The sequence below is a fragment of the Podarcis melisellensis genome (genome assembly GCF_964234715.1).
Source record: "Podarcis melisellensis genome assembly, chromosome: 3".
In the NCBI taxonomy this organism is placed as follows: Eukaryota; Metazoa; Chordata; class Lepidosauria; order Squamata; family Lacertidae; genus Podarcis; species Podarcis melisellensis.
Window position 1 is genome coordinate 228,770 of NC_138530.1, and position 22,721 is coordinate 251,490.

Below are 22,721 nucleotides of genomic sequence, written 5' to 3' on the forward strand. Positions count from 1 at the left end.
CACTAGTAATCATTTCATTATATACTTACCTGTATGTATATTTTTCCTTCCCAACAACCTTGCGAGGTAGGTGAGGCTAAGGCCTCCTTCAGCCACGAAGAACGCGCCCCCTCGCGAAAGAGGAAGGGAGAGAGAGGAAGGGCCAAAAAGAGAAAGGGGGGTCTCTGCCCCCGTCCAGGGGGGATGTCTGGTGCAAAAGGCAGCTTCTTCCCCCACCAAAAAGTATCCAATTACAAACCATCTGATCAAAGGTGAAACATTATGATAAGAAATTTAATTAAATATGCTGCACGCTTCCAGAGAGAAAAACCGAAACAGACCGAAAAGAAATGATCGTAGAATGAAGTTATGCTACATGATACATACCAAATGCATCAATATACGTGGATACATGACGATACCTCCTTTTATTTATCTAGATGCGGTTTTGTTTTAATTGGTTTTAGTCTTTCTGTGGTATCTGCGAGTCGCTCATTTCCACAAGTAATGCCAAGAAGACATCTAAATAATAATAATAATAACAACAACAGCAACTATACATGAGAGATATATGCTATATTATAAGGATCACAAATGAGGGTTTAAGGAGATCCCTGGGTGTGGCGGGCCCTCTGGCATAGCACACCCGAGAGGGCCGCCAGATGCGCCCCCCCTCCCAGCCTTGGAGCACGGGATCGCTCTGCGTCAGCGCCCGGCAGAACGAGAAGGTCGTGCGGGAGATACAAGGAAGTGAGCGAGCAGCGGAGAGGGGCCACCGCCAAGAAGGCCTTGCTGCGAAGCGGAGACAGCCTTCCTTCCACGGCGGGAAGCAGCGTCGCCCTACAAGGAACAAAGAAGTCAAATGCAAGGCAGGCTTCCTGGACGCGCCTTGAAGAAGGAGCCTCGCCCAGCGCCGAGCACTTTTTTGGGGCGGGGGGGGGTGTGTAAGCAGGAGACCGGTTTTCCTGCCCTGGGTTGGGAATCGCCGGGAGGGTCTCCTCTCTCGGCAGCTTCATTCATTCATTCATTCCTTTTATGTCCTTGGAGCTGGAGGTGGTCACACGGTTCCCCCTCTCCTCGATTAATCCCTACAACGTCCCTGTGAAGAATTATTGTTGTTGTTGTTGTTGTTGTTGTTATTATTATTATTATTATTATTATTATTATTATTATTATTATTATTATTATTATTATTAATTTTCTATGCCGCCCTGGCGGTATAGCACGCATTCCATGATAACCAACAAAAGTAATAATCCGCTTGCCCAGTTTCAATGGCCAGATCTCTCTCTCAGTGAGCGGGGCTTCGAACCCTGATCTCCCCCAGACCCAATACCGGCAGTCTAACCATTAGGCCACACTCCCCTCTCCAGCCCGACACTCCGACGGGAGCCCGGAATTGCCCCATTCGCCCGCGCGAGGGCCGCTCTCCCTTTTCTCGCCTCTGTTCTCTCCCGGTGCCTGACGGGAATGGTAGTTTCGCGGAGGGAGGAAGAGCGGGCGCCGCCGATGACGTTCGCTACGTCGCCCTGCGCGCCTCCCGGCAGGCTTTGCGGCTGCCGGCGCTGGCAGAGCGGCGCCAGGCGGCCAAGATGGCGGCTGAGGAGGCGGCTCGGGCGGGCGGGCGGCGAGGCAGCAGGTGAGGCGGGCGAGGGGCCCGGGGCGGGCGGAGGGCGGCGGGGCCCGGGGCGGGGCGGGGACGGGGGGGGCGGCGGGCCCAGGGCGGGGACGGGCGGGCGGGGGGCGGCGGGCCCAGGGCGCGCTGCCCGTGCTCAGAGGCGCCCTTCTTCTCCTTCCCGGCGCAGCGGAGCCCCCGCCCTGGACAGCCTGGGGTGCCGCCCGCCGCTGACGCCGTCGCTCTCGCCGCGGAAACGGACCACGAGCCAGTCCAAGACGGAGCCGCCGCTGCTGCGGACCAGCAAGCGCACCATCTACACGGCCGGCCGCCCGCCCTGGTACAACGAGACCGGCACCCCCTTCAAGGAGGCCTTCGTCATCGGTGAGCGGGGGAGGGACCCAGGCGCCCGGCGCCCACGGAGGCGGCGGGAGGGGCTGCCAAGCCCGAGCGGGCCGTCTGCTCTTCGGGCCGCCCTCGCAATTGCAGCACCTGCTGGGCTTGGGGGCGCCGTCTGTTGCGGGGGCGCCTTCCGCAGGGGGAGGGGGGCTTGGGGCCGCCTGAGGACAAGGAGGGGGGCTGCAGCCCGGGGCAGGCGGGGGAGAGGCTGGAGGGATGGGGGACCCCACCCAGCGCTTCCTGCATTTGCCTACAAGGTGGGGGGAGCTCTTTTCCGGGGTCCCCCCTCCCTGCTGAGTCACCCGATTGCGTCCTGACAGTGGCACAGGCGACTTCAGAGCGCCCTTTCCTTGGGTGGGAAAGGTGCCTCCTGCATTGCAGAGGGTTGGGCTAGATGACCCTTGGGGGTCCTTCTAGCACTACAGTTCTGTGATTCTGTGGGTGCAGCTCTCTCCCTCTTGCCTTGGGCTGAGATGTGGCTCTTGTGCCGCAGAAGAGCTGGCCTTGGATCATTTTCCCTCCCCTCCCTGCAAGGCCGGCCTGGACCTTGCTTCCCACCGCAGCCTCTTGGCTTGCCCTCTGCAGCTGGGCCCCTCGACTGAAGGGTCCAGGTATCTCACGGTCCTCCCTCTCTCTCTCAGGCTTGTGTGGTGGAAGTGCCTCGGGCAAGACCACGGTGGCCAACAAGATCATCGAAGCCCTGGATGTGCCTTGGGTGGTGCTGCTCTCCATGGACAGCTTCTACAAGGTGGGTGGGGTCTCCTGCCCAGATCTGATGGGGGGGTCCCCTCTGCCTCTCTGATCCGCCCTCCCTCCCCCTGCGCTCTCCCAGGTGCTGAACAAGGACCACCAGCAGCTGGCTGCCTGCAACGAGTACAACTTTGACCACCCCGATGCCTTTGACTTTGACCTGCTGATCAGCGTCTTACGGAAGCTCAAGGAGGGCAAGAGTGTCAAAGTGCCCGTCTATGACTTCACCACGCACAGCCGGAGCAAGGAGTGGGTAGGTGGGGCGAGACTGGGAAGAGGGAACTGAGACCCCCTCCCTCAGTCTTTGCTGCGTCATTCCCTCAAAGCCCAAGGAGCTGTCCGTGAGGCTGGGCGGGAGCCACAAAGGGATGCGCTGTATTCCACAGCTGCAAGGAGTGGCGCAGTTTGCTTGCGTTTACCTGAATCTGAAGTCAATTTGCAAGGGGAAGCAGGGAGCAGAAGCAGCGTTTCTGCAGTCAGGGCTGTTTTGAACCAAAAGACAGCTCTGCAGGTGGGTGGTGTCCCTGGGGCGCCGCCAAGGTGCTCTGATTCCTTACAGCTATGTCCCCCATCTGTGTCTGTGTGCTGTTGCCTCTGTCAGCCTGTGAAAGAGACAACAGGCCACTGCTGCAGCCCTGCTTGGGCCCAGCTACAAAACGCTGCTCTGAATTCCCAGACTTTGTGTTGCTTCTGAAGCCCACTCAGGGTGAGGAAGGGAGCTCTTCTTCTGGGCTACAGCCTCCGGGAAGACTCCTCTATGTGTGAGTGTCATCCTGGCATTGCCCCTCTCTTCTTTCACTGATCTATGGTAATTTATTTATTTCCTGTCTTTGAGGATACAAATCCTTCCAAGGTGGCACATGACTAAAGTCAAAATACAATGATAAAATCAAAGTGGCTGTGGGTGAATTATAGTTCATTGTAGTCCTTTCCAAAGAGTGTGGGTGTCCGTAGATCCTGGCTGGAGCTGGAGGGGTGTGTGTTAAACTGGTAGAAGAGGAGATTCCGGTGGGCAGAATGTTGCTTTTTTTTGTTGGATGGACAGCATATTCTTGAGTTCTCAGCGGGAGGGTAAATGCTCAGCACCCTGAGATCCCTGAAGAGAACACAGAACAGGCCTTGTCTGTTGGTGTTGTAGGGATATCTTCTGGGGGTGGGTGAGCGATGGGGGTTTGAGATCAGAGGACGGATCTGTCAAGGATGCGGAGCCGCTTTTGTTTTGAAATCAGTAGCAGAGGCTGCCCACCCCTTTCAATGAATATCTCCCCAAGGATGGTGCGGCAACTCTTTTTGTGTCTGTAGGGGTGAGGGAATGTGCACACTCCCATGTGCGACTTTCCCTGTGGGGGCTCTTTGCACCTCTGGGACCCAGATGTATGTGGGACGGCTCGGCCCAGGAGGCAGGCTGGTGGGACTGAGTCTGGGCTCTCTTGGGCGGGAGAGGTTGCCTTCTAGCCTGCAAGAAGCTAGCTGACCATCTTCTGGGTGGCTTGAAAAAGAGGGTGGGACAAATTCACAGAGGGGAGGGCCATGGGCTGCTTGATGGGCCCCCATTTGGTCTGATCCAGCAGGCTCTTCTGAGGTTCTTATGGGTGCTGGGTGCTCCCCGGTTGGTCTGATGCATCCTTCCTCCTCCCTCTGCAGAAAACCATCTATGGGGCCAATGTGATTGTGTTTGAAGGGATCCTGGCCTTTGCCAATAAGGAGCTCCTACAGGTATGGAAAGAGGGGGTGTTCCAGGCAGGGGCTACCTTACAGGCCCTGTATCCCAAACGAGTCTCGTTTGTGGGAGCCCCATGCAGGAGGCTGCCTCCCCAGGACCCACATTTGGGCTGGTCAGAGGGGGAGGCCTCCCCACAGAGGCCTGAGCCTCCCGCCCTCTTCCTCATGACTCCTGCAGCTCCTGGACATGAAGGTGTTTGTGGACACCGACTCGGACATTCGGCTGGTGCGGCGCCTGAAGAGGGACATCATGGAGCGCGGGCGAGAAGTGGCCGGCGTCATCAAGCAGTACAGCAAGTTTGTGAAGCCAGCCTTTGAGCAGTACATTGAGCCCACCATGCAGGCGGCGGACATTGTGGTGCCGCGAGGTGAGGAGGGGAGGCCCACGGGGTCTGCGCAGGAGGCGGCTTTGTTCCCTGTGTCCCGGGAGGGTGTTGGGGGACGCTGGGAGATTCCTCTGGAAAGGGGGGAGGTGCTGGGTGGGCAGGATCTTTCTCCCCTGGACCCCCTCCCTCTGTGCTCAGGCTGGCTGCTGCACTCCTTCCCACTCTTGGTTCTTTGCACGGGAGTCACCAATCCCAGTTTGCAGCTGCTACCGCTCAGACCTTGAAGGTGGCATTCAGAATTAAGCCTCTGCTAGGTTTCTGCAAGGCGTGTTGAGGGAGGCCTCCAACTGGGGTGGCTCTAAATGAGGATCAGGCAAAGGCATGGGGGGCAGGGCAGGCTCTCCGTGGCACCTAGATGAGTTGGCTGTGGAACAGAGACCCCCTGCCCCTGAATACACCTTGGCTGGAGATCCTGTTGAGGGGGCGGTCACTCCCATCTCCTGCGTGTGGGCATCTCAAAGGCCCATGTCTGGCCCCTGGGAGAACAAATGCCGGGCGGGATGAGCCCCTGGGCCACTCTCTGTACCTGCAGTGGGGAGATAACTATGCTGTAAAGGAGAGAGCTCTCAACTGCATTATATAAAGTATCTGCCAGTTGGGCACCGCAATACTTTACAAAACCATTCCCCCCCCCCGCCCCCAATCATAGGAGACCTGAAAAATCTCTGGGAGCTTCGTCAAGGATTGATCTAATCTCTGAACCAAACAGGTTTGTGTACTGGGCAGGACCTTCTGGTGCGGCCAGCAGGGGCCAGAAGGTCACTGTAGGCATTTCAGAATATTTAGGAGCCCGTCTGCAAAGCATCTTGGGATTGTGGAAGCAGGAACTCATGATGTCCTGGTATCCCGGAAGGAGAAGGGGCCGGGCCAAGATGCCACGTGGGCAAAGGAGCCGACCTCTCTCCCCTCAAGAGATGAACCTGTAGCCATTTCTCCATTGCTTCACACCACTTGGAAGCATGGTCTAAGCTGGTGCCCAGGGCCTCTCCTCTTTTAAAGCTGTCTAGCTTGGTGGCCATCGCTGCCTCCTGTGGAAGGGAGTTCCATAGCCTAACTCTGCCCTGTGGGAAGGAGTCGTTTTCTTTTATCTGCCTTGGCTCTCCTGGCGTTCGGCTTCTCAGAGGAGGAAGTGCCAGAGCACCAACTCTGCCCTCCCTGCCCTGTTGGAGCAAGTGTGCCAAAGTCTTTCTGACAGGCTCCTCTCCTCCCCTTTGCTGTTTCTCCAGGTGGGGAGAACTTTGTGGCTCTGGATCTGATAGTCCAGCATGTGCACAGCCAGCTGGAGAAGGTGAGGAGGTCGGGGGGGGGGCTTTGGGGCAGGATGGGTGGGCATGGGGACCTGTCCCCACTGCTGCAGGGTGGTCCACAGCCCCGTGCAGTCACTCTTCCTTCTGCTCATCACCCGCTTCTTGGCACCTTGGTCTGTCCTGCTCTCCTCACTGGGTGACCCTCTGGTCTCGGCCTGGCCCCGGACCCTGGGCAGGTGCCCCCTGAATAAGGCTCAGTCCCGCACTGGGCTGCCCCCCAGTGACTGGGCCTGGGAGGTGGGAAGCCTGGGGGGGCAGAGCTGGGGGTGTGCAGTGACGGCTGTTCTGTGTTTCTCTCCACCTCCCCCCGCCCCCCCCCCGTAATGACTCTGCTGCCTCCCGCCGTGGGCCACTCCTGCCACCGCTCAGCGCGAAATCACGGTCAGGTATGACGGCGGCCCTGAAGGAGCAGAGCTTGGACCCCCGCCTCCCCCCCAAAAAACCCTTCCTGGTGCTTTCCCAGCCACTCAGCAAGCCAGCCAGCGAGGGAGCAGGGGGGAGGGCTGGGTCCTGCAGCCAGGGGGGGGGGAGAAGGCAAGGAGGGGGTGCAGGTTGTCTGGGGAGGGGGCTAGACCCACCACTTACTGGGGCAGCGTTGTGCTGCCAGGCCTTTCTGGGTGGTTCCCTCGGGAGCATGCTGGGTTGGGCTGCCACCTCTGGCAAGTCCTCTCCCCCTGCTTGTCTTTGGTGGGGCTGCTGATGGGCTTCCCCTCTGCATTACTGGGGGAGCTCCAGCCCTCTTTGGGGCGCTTCTGCTTCGCCAACCCCCTCCCTGCTTGCCTGGTGGCAGCATCTGTGTGGACCCTGCATTGCAGGGGACTGGACTAGATTCTACGTACGATTACCTGTTTGTTGGCTAAATTTGTTAGTCGCTTTATCTCGCCCAAAGCGACCTGCAGCCGCCTGAACAACGTTCTCCCCTGCCTTGCCTTGTCCTTCCTGGCTGCTGGAGGGGGGAGAGAGGGGGAGGAGCTGCTCTGGGCCTTACTGCAGTGGGGGGCAGGGGGAGATGTCGGCTGCCCCCTCGCCCGCCTGGGTCCAGTGGGGCACTCCTCCTCCTCTCCCCCTCCTGCCACCCCCTGCACCTGGCAGGAAGCCGCTGCCCTCGTTGCCCTCCTCCCTAACACCCTGTCTGTCTGTCTGTCTGTCTGTCTGTCTTTCTTCCTTCCCTCCCTGCTGGGCCTGGGCGTCTTCACCAGAGGAAGCTGCGCTGGCATATGTGAGGACACTTGGTCTCCTTTGGCTCTTCCCCGCTGCGCCGCCTGCCCCTCCCCTGTGTCTTGTGCTCGGTTTTGAGTGGGGCGGGGTGTGGGGAGAGGAGGGGCAGGGCAGAGCGGAGCTGGTGGAGAGGAAGCAGGACAAAGTGCGCCTGACTCTTCTGGGCGAGGACCCCAGGGATGGGGGGCAAGCGGGAGCAGAGTAGTGCAGTGTGGCAAGGAGCCCCCTCCCTGCAGGGAGACGAGGGCAGCCCCCTTTGCCTGCTTGGCGCCAAAAGGCTCCGTAAACTAAAGTTGCGGTTGCCAAAACTGAATGTCTAGTTGCCATTTGGGGACCAGGCGGCTTGAAAGTTGTCTTTTTCAATATGTCTTTGGTTCCTGAAATTCATTCTCATTGTGCAGATAAAATATAGCTGGTAGAATTCTGCAGGATGTGCTGCTAGAGTGTGAAAACAGTGCAGACCCAAGATTCCCCCGGCAGGCACCTCCAGGCAGTGGTGATGTCAGGCGGCATCCTGGGCATCTTCACTCGGTTGCAAGCAGCCAATAGCCAGGTGCAAGATGCGCCTGGAGAAATTCTAGCGCTGGCATGGGGGGGAGGGGCTGGGAACTTGGACTTCCAGTGGCAGGGGGATTATCCAATAATTCTCTAGCGTGGGACCAGTAAGGGGGGGTTCTTTGAGGCGCCTTGGGGTGGCCCCACTTTCCCCCCGGGTCAGGGCATTGAGGGATGTGAGCCAGGCGAGGCTGAACTGCATGGGGAGCAGCTGCCCCTGTCCTGTAGCTGGCCAGCCGACCCCTTGCTGGTGAGCTCTCAACCTCCTCCTCCTCCCGCACAGAGCAGCCTTGGCCTCGGCCCACCAGGGACAGCCCTTGCCAAAGACCCTCAGTGTCCTGGACAGCACACCCCAGGTCCGCGGGATGCACACCATCATCAGGTACTGGGGGGTGGCAAGGTCTGAGAGGGCTGGGTTGGGGGGCGGGGGAATCGGCGCTTCCTCCTTTGATGGGGTTTTTGAAGCAGAGGTTGGATGTGTGGGGTGTATGAGTAGAAGAGGATCTTTTATCAAGTAATGACCCTTTCACTTGTGAGAACACAAATACCTATTAGAGTAGAATTGAAAAGCGCTATCTATCCGCCTCTGAAAACTATTAGGACACGCTTGCATAACTTTTTAGAACAACTATGATATCCAAGGATGTTTTAGGCAGACTTGGGTTATCTTCTCCCAAAAAGGAGTCACTCAGACTAAGTAAGAAAATACAAGGTTTACTCACGTCATAGTCTTGCCAGCGTTCAACATTAGAGTGACGAAAATCAGGCAGGCAATAATCCTTAGACGCCACAAATATCCAGATCCAACTGGAGATTGCCTTCTGGAGGAGAGCAAAGAAACGTCTTTCTCCATCCCAGGTAGGAAAAAGGGTGTGTAGTGACAGGAAGAAGTGGAGATTGTTTTTATGGTTCCCCTTCCTGCCAGAAAGGCTGAGAGGAGATGCCCCCATAGAGACCCCTGTCTGGGACTATCTAGCTGTCACGCAACTTGCGATTTGGCTGCAGATCCTCCCGTAAGACGGGCACTTTTTAGGGAAGCTTACACTTCTCCGATTCTGACGCTGTGCCAATCCTGCCTTCTCCCCCCACTGCCCCTACCTCTGCTTTCCCCCTCAGGAACAAGGAGACCTCCCGGGACGAGTTCATCTTCTACTCCAAGCGCCTCATGCGCCTGCTGATTGAGCATGCCCTCTCCTTCCTGCCCCTCAAGGTGCGTGCGCCTCCTGCTCCCATTCTTGCATGGCAGGGGTGGACTACATGGCCCTTGGGGGACCCGTCCACTTCCAGTTCTGGGATTCAGCATGCCACAGGAGCCCCTGGAGGCGGCACAGCCACTCCCAGGGTGGGCGCGATGGCTGGCTGGCTGGCTGGCAGCTCCCCCTCGCAGGCAAAGCCCAAGAGCCTGCCGGGCTCTCCTGCCTCCCGCCCACCCTTGTCTTCCGTGGCCTTTTGCAGCCGGTGACGGTCGAGACGCCACAGGGGACGGTCTACGAGGGGAAGCGGTTCCATCGGCAGCGGGTGAGTCATGCTCCGCGCACGGAAGGGTCTCAGGCTCTGCTGGGTGGGAGATGACTCTGGCCGGCAGCCAATGCACAGGGCCCAGCTGCAGGAGCTGCTGCTGCTGCTGCTGGGTCTTTGGCCTGAGCTCTTGCGCTGCCGAGCTGTGGGCTCCTCCCCATTGGACGTAGGGCAGGGGCAATCCTGAGGGCCGCCAGAGACGAGTCCCTCTGCTTCCTCCTCTCCCAGATCACAGGCGTCTCCATCCTGCGGGCGGGAGAGACGATGGAGCAGGCTCTGACGGCCGTCTGCAAGGACATTCGTCTGGGCAAGATCCTCATCCAGACCAACCACAACACGGGGGAGCCAGAGGTAGCGAAGGGGAGGGGGCTGGCGGGAGGGCAGGGGCCGCCTCTCCCCACGGCTAAGACTGACCTGCGCCCCACCCCCCTTCTCTTTCAGCTGCACTACCTCCGGCTCCCCAAGGAGATCAGCGAGGACTACGTCATCCTGATGGACAGCACGGTCTCCACGGGGGCAGCAGCCATGATGGCCATCCGAGTGCTGCTGGTGTGTGGGGAGACCCTGGCGAAGGGGAGTGGGGGGCAGGGGGGAGCTTGTGGGGTCGGGACCCCTGCATGGGGCTGCTCAGGGCCCAGGAACAAGCAGGCCTTGGTGTTTGCCTGTGTTGTTGGGGGAGGGCAGGCAGGCGACCGGAAGAGGGTTATGATTGCCAGCAGAGAATCAGAGTTGGCAGGGGCCCCCTTGAGTCATCTAGTCCAGCCCCCTGCCATGCAGGAGGGAGTTTGGAGGTGTGCCTGTGGAAAGCAGTGTGTGCCAGACGCAGTCTGGGGCCCGCTTGGCTGCTGGCACCGCCCTCCAAGTGATGTCAGCCATCTGTGCACTGGAGGCAGCAGGTCTAGAGGACCCCTGGGCTCCCTTTCATCTCGGTGTCTCTCTGCCTCAGGACCACGACGTCCAGGAGGACCGGATCTTCCTGCTCTCCCTGCTGATGGCCGAGATGGGGGTCCACTCGGTCGCCTACGCCTTCCCCCGGGTGCGCATCATCACCACAGCCGTGGACAAGAGGGTCAGCGAGGAGTTCCACATCATTCCAGGCATTGGTGAGCAAGAGCTCTGCTGGGGGTGGGCAGGGGCATCGCCTGCTCCTGAGCGGCCCCCACTTCCCGTGGAGGGGCCGAACCAGCTCAAGGTGGGGGGCTCTGTTCCCTGTCGGAGAAAGGAGCCGCTGCTCCCGGAGGGAGTTCTACGGTTCCCTGATGGGCGGCGTTGCCAGATCCCTTGTGGGCTGGGAGGGGACAGAACTCTTGTGCTTGGATCTTGCTGGCTGGTTTGCACCCATAACGGGTGTCTGGTCGGCTGCTGTAAGAACAGGATGTTGGACTGGCCTGATCCCAGCAGACTTTTCTTACGTTCTCATGGAACCTCCACATCTAGATTCCTGGGTTCTTTGGGGGTGTTTGGTGAGAACAAGAGGCTGGACTCGGTGCCCCCCTTGGGCCTGATCCAGCAGCCTCTGCTGACGTTCTCCTCCCTCGCCTGCCTCTGTGACCCCTGCGGCTTGCCTTTCCTCAGGGAACTTCGGCGACAGATACTTTGGCACCGACAGCGCCCAGCCCTCCTGGTACGAGGGAGACTGCATGGACTGCTGAGCTGGCCTCGCTTTTCGACAGACCTTGGGGGCGCTGCTGTGACTGCATGCCTTTCTCCCGGGGAGGGGAGAGTGCTGCCGCCGCCACTGCCCTCCATCTCCATATTTATTGGGGTCCTTTCTTCCTCGCCAGTGCTCTGGCTGCTGGCCCACCCGGGGCTAAAGTGGCTGCAGTGAGGTCTGCTGCGCTCCTTGGCAGGGACGCTCCCAGCTCGAAGGGACCCCCCTGCTACGTCCTGTCCTTGGGACCCCCCCCCGCGACTCCCCCTGTGCTGCTGGGGCTCAGGGCCAGCCGGGCTGTGCAGGAAACGTCCCTGGCCGCCTCTTGCCCTCGGAGCCAGCGGGCCGTGGTGCCAGCCACCCCCTCCCTTTCTCATGCCTCCGCAGGCAGGTGGACCTGCACTCCAGAGGCCTGGGGGGGTCCTCCTCTCCCCCCGTCCTTCGCCTAAGGCCAGCCTGCCTGCCTTCCTGGACCTCTTTCTCCAAGTACTGTACGAATCTGCCGCCTTTGCTTTTGTACGTGATAATAAAGACCAAGAGTGGCTCCTCCTCCCCTTTTTCACTTGGGGGAAGGGGGGTCTGTAGAGGGGGACACACTGGGGGGGTGGAGGGCTCTGGCTTGTTCAGATTTGCCCCGGCTGGGTAGATAGCGAGGGGGTCACTTCCTTCAGCACAGCGTGTTCAAGGTGCCACTCTCAGCTTGAATGACAGACTTCCCATTTAGAAGCCCATGTAACAAAACAGGCGACTCCTGTATAGTATTATGCGATACCATATAATAATACAAGTGTAAAAATCGCACAAGGGGGGAGCACCCTTTAAATGCTCTCTCTGCCGCTGTCTCCAAGGATATACAGTACCAAAATTATCCATAACTCAAACTGAGGCTCTGGGGCTGGCGGGACTCTTCTCTGCCCTCACTGAAATCCCCTTCAGACTCTGGGGAAGGTCTCCTCAAGAGCCAAGAGGACTTTCTAGCTCTCTCCCTCCATTTCTGGGTATGGATTATATTATTTAGTGATTTCCCAATGCTGTGCATATCTTCTTCTTTGGCGATCCCTCGTAGTCGAGTAAGATTGGCTTCCATAAACATGATTTTAACAATGAGTCGGTAAGTGACTGTGGAGGCCAATTCTGGATCCACACATCCTTCCACAGTGGGGACATTGGTTTCCGGACGGGAGTTGGTCACGGTGAGGGATTGCCAAGCGTGCCTTCCTCTTAGCACGTTTCTCCCTTGCATCCTGAGTTCGAGCATCTTCAAATCCCATGACCCCTTTGGTCAAGGCTGTTCTCCAACTGGAGCGCTCGCAGGCCACTGTTTCCCAATTGTTGGTGTTTATACTACATTTTTTAAAGATTTCCCTTGAGAGAGTCTTTAAACCTCTTTTGTTGACCACCAGCATTACGCTTTCCATTTTTAAGTTCAGAATAGAGTTGTTGCTTTGGAAGACGATAATTAGGCATCCGCACAACGTGACCAGTCCAACAAAGTTGATGTTGAAGAAACGTTGCTTTGACACTCGTGATCTTTGCTTCTTCCAGTACACTGGTATGTTCATAGATGCAGCTGCACACAAGTGGGCAGACACCTGTGTACCAAAATCTGCAATGGGAAAATACCTTTTATTATAAGGAAGCTCAGCCTCCAGCCTGACGGAAGAGAAGAGCTTTTCTGGTGAAGGACTTGGATGATGCAGTGCCCCATTGAAGTCAGGAAACCCCCCTGGTGGTGCTAGACTCCCACTGCCCCTGAGGACTGAGCAGGCGGTCTGATGGGAGTCCAGTAACCTCAGGCTCCACCCCGCCCCCCCCCTGCATTAAAGGAGGATTGGGCAAATGGGTGGAAGTGAACGTCCAGCAATGGTGGAGGGAAACCTCCAGGCGACTACTTCAGTGTGTTGGGGCTGCCCTTGAAGACAACTCGGAAGATTCCTGCCTGGGGTTCCCTGCAGAGCTCTCAGGACCTGTTTCATTTCAAGGCCCAGTTCAAGGTGCTCAGATTTTAAAAAGACATAATGCAAAAAACATCAATCATACCGATACAAAAGGAAAACTATAATAGATTGGAGGGGAAGGAAAGACCCAACATTAATTCCTGGGATTTTTATACTCACAATCGAAGGCATTGAGAAATTGCTTTATTATACAGTCGTATTTTCAAAGTCGAACGGAATCTTGTCCCAGAAGTCCGTTTGACGTCCAAAACATTCAGAAACCAAAGTGCAGCTTCCGATTGGCTGCAAGAAGCTCCCGCAGCCAACTGGAAGCCCTGTCGGATGTTAGGCTTCCAAAAGAACGCAAATCAGAACACACTTCCAGGATTGTGGCGTTTAGGAGCAAAAACGTTTGAGAACTAGGCTGTTTGACTTCCTATACCCATAGATCTTAGGGTGGTTAACAACACAAAATCACAATATAAAATACAGAAAATACTTTATCCTAATCTTGTAAAATATATCGTCTCCACAAACTTAATTGAACCCTATTTTTAAGTAGTGGGGAGTCTATGTTCTATTTCTGTTCTACTGACGTATAGCAAAAACCATTAGAACAAATAGTGTAACAATTGTCTGCCTTAGGGTCATCTGCGCCAACCCCTTGCAATGCAAGAATCACAGCTAAAGAATCTCAGGCAGGTGTCCTTCCAAACTCTTGCTTAAACATTTCCAATGAAGCTCACCACTCTCTGAGGTTGCTGGTTATCACTGCTGCTTGTGGGAGGGAGTTCCATAGTTCCTTGTTTTTGCCCTGAATCTCTCAGTCTTTGGCTTTCCTGGATTTCCCCTTTGGAGTTGGCACTGCTGCAGCTGCCCCGGAATACTGCATTTGTAAGAACTCTCTGCCTACTGAGATCAAGCAAGCACCTGCACGGCCCTCTCTTCGGCACCTGCTAAAAACATTTTGGCTTGGCTCCGCCCACCCAGGTGTTTAGGAAGATGAGGTACTTTAATCCCTTTTAGTATTTCAACTTTTGTATGTTTTCTCAGCCAAATCTTCGAGTTAGTGATGCGCGGTTGTGAATTTCTTGGCTTACCAAAAACTTGAGTAAACCAAAATACAAAATCGGTGTATAAATTTCATGAATCAAGAGTTTTCTGGGGAAAGGAGACCCGCCCCTCCCCCCTCCCCTCCCTAAGCCGAGCGAGCTCTTCTTCCTCCTCCTCTTCCTCCTCCCTCCTCCTCCCCTTTCCTCGGGCGCCTCGCTCTCCCTCCGGCCCCGCCCCTTGCAAGGAACCCGGAAGCGCGGCAGGCGGCCTCCTCCCTCTTAGGGCGCATGCTCGCGGCCCGGGCTGCTTCCGTGCATGCGCAGTGCGGGCGCCTGGTCCTGCTCGCTCGGGCGCTGACCGGGAAGCGGAGGAAGAGGGGGAGGAAGAAGAGGCCGCCGGAGACCCGCCTGGTGAGCCCGGGGGGGGGCGGCGGGGGGGGGGACCCCGGGCCTCGCCTCGCGCGCCTTCCTCGTGACGTCACGCCCCGGGCATTGCGTCACGCGGAGGCTTCCCGGGGGGGCGAGACATTTCCCCCCCCGGGCGGGGGAGGGGCAGCGGGCGGGCGGGGTCTCTCCCTCCCCGCTTGGAGGGCGGCCTGGCCTGGCGGGGGGCTGGGGGGTCCCCTCTCCCCTCCCCGCTCCCCCCTCCCCGTGGCCTCCTTCCGGGCTAATCGGGCTCAGCCCTTCGGCCTCGCAAAGCCAGATCAGGCGGGCTTAGCCTGGCGGGGAGAAGGGGAAGGAGGCGGGGGGGGGGGAGACCCGGAAGCCCCTATGGAGCCCTTATGGGGCTTCCCTGTCGGGAGGAGAACAAGAACAGAGGCCAAGCGGAGAAGATTGAGAAGCAAAGCAGCTGGGAAGCCGGATCTTTCTTGATCTGTTGCAAGAGGGTCCCCAGCTCACCCCACGCAGCAGGAGGGAGGAGGAACCCCGAACATTGGCGTGCCAGGCCTTAGAGAGACATTGGGAATTGCCCACCCTGGAGCCAGAGACCCCCCCCCCCGAAACAGCACCCAGGCATCACAGAAAGAGGTGGTCGCCGGCAGAAATTGGCAGAGCTGTCAACGTTTCCCTTTTTTAAAGGGGAATTTCCTTATTCCGAATAGGATTCCTGGCAAGAAAAGGGAAAAGGTGATAGCTATGGAAATTGGAGTGTGTGGCTTCTCTCCGGTCTGCCGGGATACCTGCTAATGCCCTCCTTGGTTGCCTTTTCTGGGTCGCCTGGCCATTCCTTGGAGACGGCAATACTTAGTTCCTGAAACTATATGGAGAGTGTGCTCAGCTTCACAGATGCTTGCCGGACTGTATCTGCAGAGAGGCGCACGCCCAAAGCCCAGAGACAATCAGAAAGCTTTCCCCATTTCCTTCCTCCTTGCAGAGAAATACTTGCGGTCAATTTGGGAGAGTCAAAATGACTCCAGAATTGCTCTCCTGTACTATTTCAGGCACATGGTTTATGTGTATGTGTTTGCCTTGTACATTTCTGAACATTTAATTTATATATATAAGACCTTAGAATTCCTGAAACAGGCAGTTGCCAGGCTGGGGCAGCTGGTGTCCATCTGGGCGGCTCAGCCTTTGCCTCTCCCCCCCCTGCAGGGGCCCATCAGCATCTTGTGGGGCTTGGCATGGGGGGAGCTGCCCTTCTCCTCCCCCTCCACCCACACTTTAAACCTCTTCTGAAAGAAGGTTTTCCGCATGTGTCGTCTGTGTTTGTGGCACTTCTCTTCGCCTTTTTCTCCAAGGAGCTCAAGGTGGGGGGCGTGGTCAGTCTTCACGACAGCCCTGTGAGGTGGGCAAGACTGGGAGAGAGAAGGAGACTGGCCCCCCAGGGAGCTTTGTGGCTGAGTTGGGCCCTGGGCCCTAGTCACTCCTCCCCAGCCCAACTCTCTAACCACTACACCGCCAGAAAATACTCCAACAGGGGTTGGAAGTTGCATATTATTACAAAGGCACATGTAAACACAGAATGGTTTCTTAGTTTTTTTTCCATAGATGCATAGAGCTGGAAGGGATCCCAAGGGTCATCTAGCCCACCCCGCCCCCCAGCACAGGTGTTTTTTCACCCCATGTGGGGCTCGAACCCATGACCTTTAGATCAAGAGTCCGATGTTCTGCCAACTGAGCTGTTCTTGATTTTATCATCTTAAGCTTATCATCTTACACCACCACACTCCCTTTTTTATCCTCCTGTAACGGAAGAGTGTTTGATCTGCTGGCTGGGTGCCCCCCCGACCCTGCCCAGCCCCTTTTCCATGCCAGGGTCCCTTTCCAGAGCAGCCAAGGCTGTGCCAGGCAGAGGGCATTTGCCAGCTTTCTGTCTGTCTGTCCTCATGCCTCACCCCAGACTGGGCCTGAGGTCTGCTCTTTTGGGGGGAGTGGGCAGGAACCCTCCCCCCGCTCTTGAGAGTTGGAGGGGGACCTGGCTGGGCATGCATCCTGGGAGGGGGGGTTAGGGTCTCTTCCTCACACCCCACCCAGAGCGAGGTGATGCTGTTTGTGGAGGTCACTTGGGCTCCACTGCCTCCCACTCCAATGTGATCTCTGGAGCTTGTTTGGCCTTGGCCAGGGGTCTCCTGAGACCTGGGGCCAAGCCCAGCCCCTCGCTTGTAGAGTCAGAAGGGACCCCCGAGGGCCATCTAGTCCAGCCCCTCACAATCCCTGACCCAGTTCTTGTGTGCTACTCAATCTAGAGCAAGATGGCGGACGCCGGGCGGCCGCAGCGGAAGATGTCCCGGGCCGGAGAGAGTTTGTACTGCATCCTGGGCCTGGAGAAAGGGGCTTCCTCTGAGGACATCAAGAAGGCGTACAGGTGGGCTTCTCTCCTCTGCCCGAAGGTGGGCTTTCAGGGGCTGCTCCCACTCTGCTCTCCTCCTGCCCCCAACCACATCTGGGTTCTTCCTGGTGTGGAGTCGGAATTCCCGTTCTTGAACGGATTTGCATCCGTTAATGCTTTTGATTTCCCCTCGGGCTCTGCTTGCCCCCAACCCTGCCGCCTTCCCCTTTCAGGAAACTGGCTTTGAAGTACCACCCGGACAAGAACCCGGAGAATCCCGAAGCCGCGGAGAAGTTCAAGGAGATCAACAACGCCAACACCACCCTCAGTGACGAGAACAAGCGGCGGATCTACGACGAGTACGGCTCCATGGGGCTCTACGTCTCGGAGCAGTTCGGGGAGGAGAGCGTCAAGTACTACTTCCTCATGTCCAAATGGTGGTTCAAGGTGGGTGGCTGTCGTCTGGGGAGGGGGACCAAATGCCCCCACCCCTGGGAGATGCAGCCAAATGTGTGTGTGTGTGTGTGAGAGAGAGAAAGAGCACCCGTATGGGTGTGTGTCCCCCATATATATTCCCCCACACACCAGCCAGAGGTTTAGGACCTTTTGCTGGAGTTAGCACGTGCGTTTATTATGAATTTGTGCTTGCCGTTGGCCTTATGCCCACTGGCCTGCGTGATCCTTTATTTGTTGTTGTTGTTTAGTCGCTTAGTCATGTCCGCCTCTTCGTGACCCCCTTGACCTGTCTTCCACTGCCTCCCCCAGTTTGGTCAAACTCATGCTGGTAGCTTCGAGAACACTGTCCCACCATCTCGTTCTTCGCCGTCCCCTTCTCCTTGCGCCCTCCATCTTTCCCCACATCAGGGTCTTTTCCAGGGAGTCTTCTCTTCTCATGAGGTGGCCAAAGTCTTGGAGCCTCAGCTTCAGGATCTGTCCTTCCAGTGAGCACTCAGGGCTGATTTCCTTCAGAATGGAGAGGTTGGATCTTCTTGCAGTCCATGGGACTCTCCAGAGTCTCCTCCAGCACCAGAATTCAAAAGCATCCATTCTTCGGCCATCAGCCTTCTTGATGGTCCAGCTCTCACTTCCATCCATCACTAGATCCTTTATTAAGCCTGCTCCTAATCACAGATTCATCTCTGCTTGTAGGATTAATCTTAATGCCACTTCATTTTAAACGCCCTTGCTATTGTTCCCACTTGCTTGTTACTATCTTTCAATCTGTATTTCATATTTTGGGCATCATACCTGCTAGTTGAACGTATTCTATTAGCTTAAACAGCCGTTGGTCCTTTGTCAGGAAGGCTTTCTCTTCCCACATTTTTGCATACAGTATTTTTGTGGCTTCTATACGCAAGTATAGAAATAGGTTTTGAACTTTGTCTGATATTTCCTGACCTACTATTGCTAACAGGAATGCTTCTGGGGTTGGGGGTGTGTGTACTTAAGCATCTTTTAAAATTTGTCAGATACAGTGGAACCTCAGTGTTAGAACGTACAGTGGTACCGCGGGTTAACTTAATTCGTTCTGGAGGTCTGTTCTTAACCTGAAGCTAACCTGAAGCTAAACCTTTAACTAATGGTGCCTCCTGCTGCCATTGTGCTGCCGGAGCAGGATTTCTGTTCTCATCCTGAAGCAAAGTTCTTAACCCGAGGTACCATTTCTTGGTTGGCGGAGTCTGTAACCTAAAGCGTATGTAACCCGAGGTACCACTGTAATCCGTTCTGGAAGTCCATTCAAGTTCCGAAACATTTGAAAACCAAGGATCAAAGGGATGGCAACAAAATCCATTGAAAAAATGGAGAAATGCGCCTCGGAAGCCGTTCGACTTCCAAGGTCCGTTCGAAAACTGAAGCATTCACTTCCGGGTTTTCGGTGTTCGGCTTCCGAAATGTTCAGCAGCCGAGATGTTTGAAAACCGAGGTTTGACTGTACCATTTCCCCTTTTTTTTTTGCGAATTTGCATTGCCGCCACATGTGAATTAAACAGCTCTCTGTATCTGATCATATCCAACACAAGTTTGATCCTCTTTTATACATTTTGGTGAGTTTTTTGGGTATCAGATATCATTTTAATGGGTGTCATGTGCATCATTTTTTGAATGTTTTCCCTAATTGTGTAACATGCCAAAAAAATTATCACGTTTTTCCAGTTTTTCCCATGCTGAAATTTCTATATTGTACCTGAAATCTGATGCCCAGTGAATCATCGTTGCCCTCACAATCTCATCCTCAGTTTCCCTTTGCTTTGTCGTTTCTTTCCTAATATGGAAAGAGAATCCACCACCTTCTGAGGTTAGGGAATTGGGGAGTGGGAGCCGTCTGGAACACTTTCACGATAAGGGTCTGTGCCAGGGTTCAGAAAGTTCACTGGGGGGTATAGATTATATACAGTGGTACCTCGGGTTACAGACGCTTCAGGTTACAGACTCCGCTAACCCAGAAATATTACCTCACGTTAAGAATTTTGCTTTAGATGAGTACAGAAATTGTGCGGCGGCAGCGGGAGGCCCCATTAGCTAAAGTAGTACCTCAGGTTGAGAATAGTTTCAGGTTAAGAACGGGCCTCCAGAACTAATTAAGTTCTTAACCCGAGGTACTGCTGTATTATGGTTGAGCCAACTGTATCGATGCCATGCTGTTTAGTAATAAGCCACGGGGCAAGTTCTGGTTGCCCTGCGCTCCTGACCGGCCGCTCTGCCCCTCTCCACAGCCCCTGATGGTCTGCTGCAGTTTGATCACCTGTTGCTGCTGCTGCTGCTGCTGTTGCTTCTGCTGTGGGAAGTGCCGCCCCCCAGAGGAGGAGGAGCCCTACAAGTACGTCAACCCCGAAGACCTGGAGGCCCAGATCCGTGCCGAGAACGAAGGTATGACTTTGAAGGAGTGGGCGGGCTTTCTTTTTCGCTGGCTTTGGGTGCGGACCCTTTGAAACTACAACTAATCCTGAATGCGGCAGCTAGACTGGTGACTGGGAGCAGCTGCCGAGGCCATATAACACCGGTCCTGAAGGACCTACATTGGCTCCCAGGACGTTTCTGAGGTGAGTGTTGGTGCTCACCTTGAAAGCCCTAAACGGCCTCAGCCCAGTACACCTGAAGGAGCGTCTCCACCCCCATCTTTCAGCCCAGGGTCTCCACCACAGTCCATCTCCCAAGGGCCTTCTGGCAGTTCCCTTCCTGCGAGAAGCCAAGTTACAGGGAACCAGGCAGAGGGCCTTCTCGGTGGTGGCACCTGCCCTGTAGAAAACCCTCTCATCAGATGTCAAAGAGAAAAACAACTATCTGACTTTTAGAAGACATCTGAAGGCAGCCCTGTTTAGGGAAGCTTTTAATGTTTGATATTACTGCTTTTTAAAAATTGTTCTTGGTGTTCTGTTGGGAACCGCCCAGAGTGGTTTTATTTTATGGAGCGGAGTCTGTGGGGTCTGCATCTCTGCCAAGGGCCGGGAGGGGGAATTGCCTGCTCCGGGGCCAGCCTTTGGGGGTCTCTTGACAGCAGCTGTGCTTGTTTCCTTCCCGGCAGGCGGCGGAGAGGCCATCCGCATGCAGCCCACAGCAAGCGCCTCCTTGCACACCACAGACGAGACACAGCGGCCGCACAAGCCCTGACCCGTAAGCAGAGCGGGCGCCCTTGCCGGGGGGGGGCAGCTGCAGGGGGAGGCACTTCCTGGGAGGGGAGGTGGGTCACGTTGGAAAGGGACCCCAAGGGTCATCCATTCCAGCCCCCAGCAATGGCGGCAACCACGGCCGAAGGTGGCTTTTCCTGCAATCCCTGCGGAAGCTGCTACTTCCCAGGACTTGTGGGCAGAAACGCCCCACACAGAAAGAGGCCTGTCTTTGCCTGGCTCCGAGGGTGAAGCCTTTGAAGCAGCTTTGAGAGGGGTGGGATGGGGAGACGAGGCGGGTCGGTGGGTCTCAGTTGGCCATTTAATGCCCAGCTCACGTGGTTGGCATGCCTGGCACAGATCCAGGCGAATGACGCAGCCAAACTGGGTGGGTCAGGTGGGAATCTGCAGCAGGGGCTCCATAGCTTCATAGGGACCCCCAAAGTCATGCAATGCAGGAATCTCAGCTAAAGAATCCCGAGCTTGCAGCCCCTTCCTGCCCCACCAGGAGGGGTGGTCTCTCGCCCGCTGCTTGGCAGGGGCTGCTGTGCCAGACAAGGCCCCGCTCAGGTCCTGAGGGAGCTCTTGGGGGTTGGCAGGCTCTCTGGGGTATGCCAGCCCTGGCTGCGGGCATCAGAGGGCACCCCGGCCTCTCTCTCTCCTGCTCCCCCCCCTTTGCTTGCAGAGGAGAGGACTCGGGGCGACGCCTGGCTTTGGGGGCTCCTGGCCAGGATGGCTCTTCTCTGGTTCGGCCTCCTCAGACGGAGGAAGCGATGCTTGTGCCACCAGTTACCGGAAACTGCAGGAGAGGAGAGTCTCTCTTGCGCCCGGATACTGCTTTAGGGCTTCCCAATGGGGCCCCTGTGAGAACAGGGGACTCAGGGGGCCCTTTTGGCCTGATCCAGCCTCCAGGCTCCCCGCAGGTTCTGAGATCCAAGCTGCTCCTCCAGTCATTCTGCCAGGGGCCCTCACCCCCCCCCTTCTCTCTTCTCTGCAGAGTTCAGCTGACGGTCAGAGCACAGCCCCCCCTGTTCTGCAGCCATTCCAGAGACCACCCTCAGGCCCACATGGCTGAGTCAGGCCTGCCGCTGCACTGGGGCAGAGAGACCCCCAGTCCCCACCCCGGGGGTCCTTGCCAAATGCAGGGGGGCCACACGCCTGGCCGACCGCCCCACCGTCATTGGGAGTCTTCTCAGGGAACCGGCTGAGGGCACAGCGGAGGAGGAGGAGCAGGAGGAGAGCAACTTCCAGCCTTGCAGGAAGCTGGCAGGGACCAGAGAGGTGGCCCCCTTCCGGTTTAGGGCTGGCGGAAGATGTTGCCCGCTGCCAGCCCACCCGCTTTTTCCGGACGCTTCCTGACCCCGGCTCTCTCCTTGGCCAAAGGCTCCTGCTTCCCAAGGCCAGGCAGCCCCTGGGGGCACGGCTGGGGGGGTTGTGGGGCTCGCCGGCCCTGCCCCCCTTCTGCCCTGTGCATCGGTGCCAAAGTGCATTTGTGGGGCCAATGCAAGCGAGTCCCTGCCCCCCTCCCTGGCTGGTGGGTTGGGGGGCTCCCTCCCCCTCTGCCCTGAGCTGCAGATGCTCTGGGTGGATTCAATCACTGTGCGGAGGGAGCCTGGTCCCCCCCCAGCTCCCTCCCTGGCCCTGCTGTGGGGCAGCCCCCTCTTGGGCAGGGCCCCTCTCTCCACACTGTGACAAGGAACTTCTCTAGGGTTTACGGACACAATTAAATGTTTCTGAAGGAAGAAGCTTCTGTTTCTATGCTGTCAGTCCGCCTCTGGGGCGTCTCACTGAAGGGCCCCCCCCAGGGTCACCGAGCCTCTCCCCCCGCAACGCAGGAATCCCAGCTGAAGCATCGCCGACGGATCTCTGCTTGAAAACCTCCCAGGAAGGACAGCCTGCCGCCTCCTGAGGGAGCTGTGGCCGTCAGGAAGTCCTCCCTCAGAGCGCAGTGCTCCTCGAGAAGCCCAGGAAGTCGGAAAATCCAGGAGAGAGAGAAGGAACTCCTTCTCCACAGAGTTAAACAATGGAGCTCACTTCCGCAGGAGGTTGGGGGACAGGCGGGGTCGCAGGGCAGCAACTGCCCACCTGGGGGCGCCTCTCTCCCCCAGCCTGCCAAACCCAGCTGTTTCCCCCCCCATCCATCCAAGGAGGACCTGGGTGGCAAGGGTGGGAGTGGGGTGGAGAGGGGAGGCGCCTGTGGGGCAGGGACATGGGGAGGTCAGGGGGGAGGCTTGGCAGCCCTGTCCTTGCCAAG

At 56.9% G+C, this 22,721-nt stretch overlaps 2 protein-coding genes across 2 annotated transcripts; both read left to right on the top strand.

Annotated features, from left to right (window-relative positions):
- The first annotated feature begins 1,543 nt into the window (after nucleotides 1–1,543).
- LOC309365730 (uridine-cytidine kinase-like 1) lies at nucleotides 1,544–11,649 on the top strand. The gene is made up of 15 exons (XM_081904119.1): nucleotides 1,544–1,618; nucleotides 1,785–1,978; nucleotides 2,635–2,741; nucleotides 2,826–2,996; nucleotides 4,388–4,459; nucleotides 4,644–4,833; nucleotides 6,078–6,139; nucleotides 6,528–6,544; nucleotides 8,215–8,313; nucleotides 9,048–9,141; nucleotides 9,387–9,449; nucleotides 9,678–9,800; nucleotides 9,891–9,998; nucleotides 10,396–10,552; nucleotides 11,025–11,649. The coding sequence occupies exons 1-15, from the start codon at nucleotides 1,572–1,574 to the stop codon at nucleotides 11,099–11,101; spliced, it is 1,581 nt and encodes a 526-aa protein (XP_081760245.1). The 5' UTR covers nucleotides 1,544–1,571; the 3' UTR covers nucleotides 11,102–11,649.
- Nucleotides 11,650–14,377: 2,728 nt separating this feature from the next.
- Nucleotides 14,378–22,212, top strand: DNAJC5G (DnaJ heat shock protein family (Hsp40) member C5 gamma; the record flags this gene model as incomplete). Its single annotated transcript, XM_081904461.1, has 6 exons — nucleotides 14,378–14,500; nucleotides 16,780–16,898; nucleotides 17,096–17,309; nucleotides 19,577–19,730; nucleotides 20,386–20,474; nucleotides 21,465–22,212. The coding sequence occupies 5 exons, from the start codon at nucleotides 14,378–14,380 to the stop codon at nucleotides 20,469–20,471; spliced, it is 696 nt and encodes a 231-aa protein (XP_081760587.1). The 3' UTR covers nucleotides 20,472–20,474; nucleotides 21,465–22,212.
- Between the last annotated feature and the right edge of the window lie 509 nt (nucleotides 22,213–22,721).

Coding starts and splice junctions, on each gene's coding strand:
- LOC309365730 (XM_081904119.1), top strand. CDS start 1,572: ATGGCGGCTGAGGAGGCGGCTCGGGCGGGCGGGCGGCGAGGCAGCAG. Junction 1,979..2,634: donor CAAGGAGGCCTTCGTCATCG/GTGAGCGGGGGA, acceptor TCTCTCTCTCAG/GCTTGTGTGGTGGAAGTGCC. Junction 9,450..9,677: donor AGCGGTTCCATCGGCAGCGG/GTGAGTCATGCT, acceptor CTCCTCTCCCAG/ATCACAGGCGTCTCCATCCT.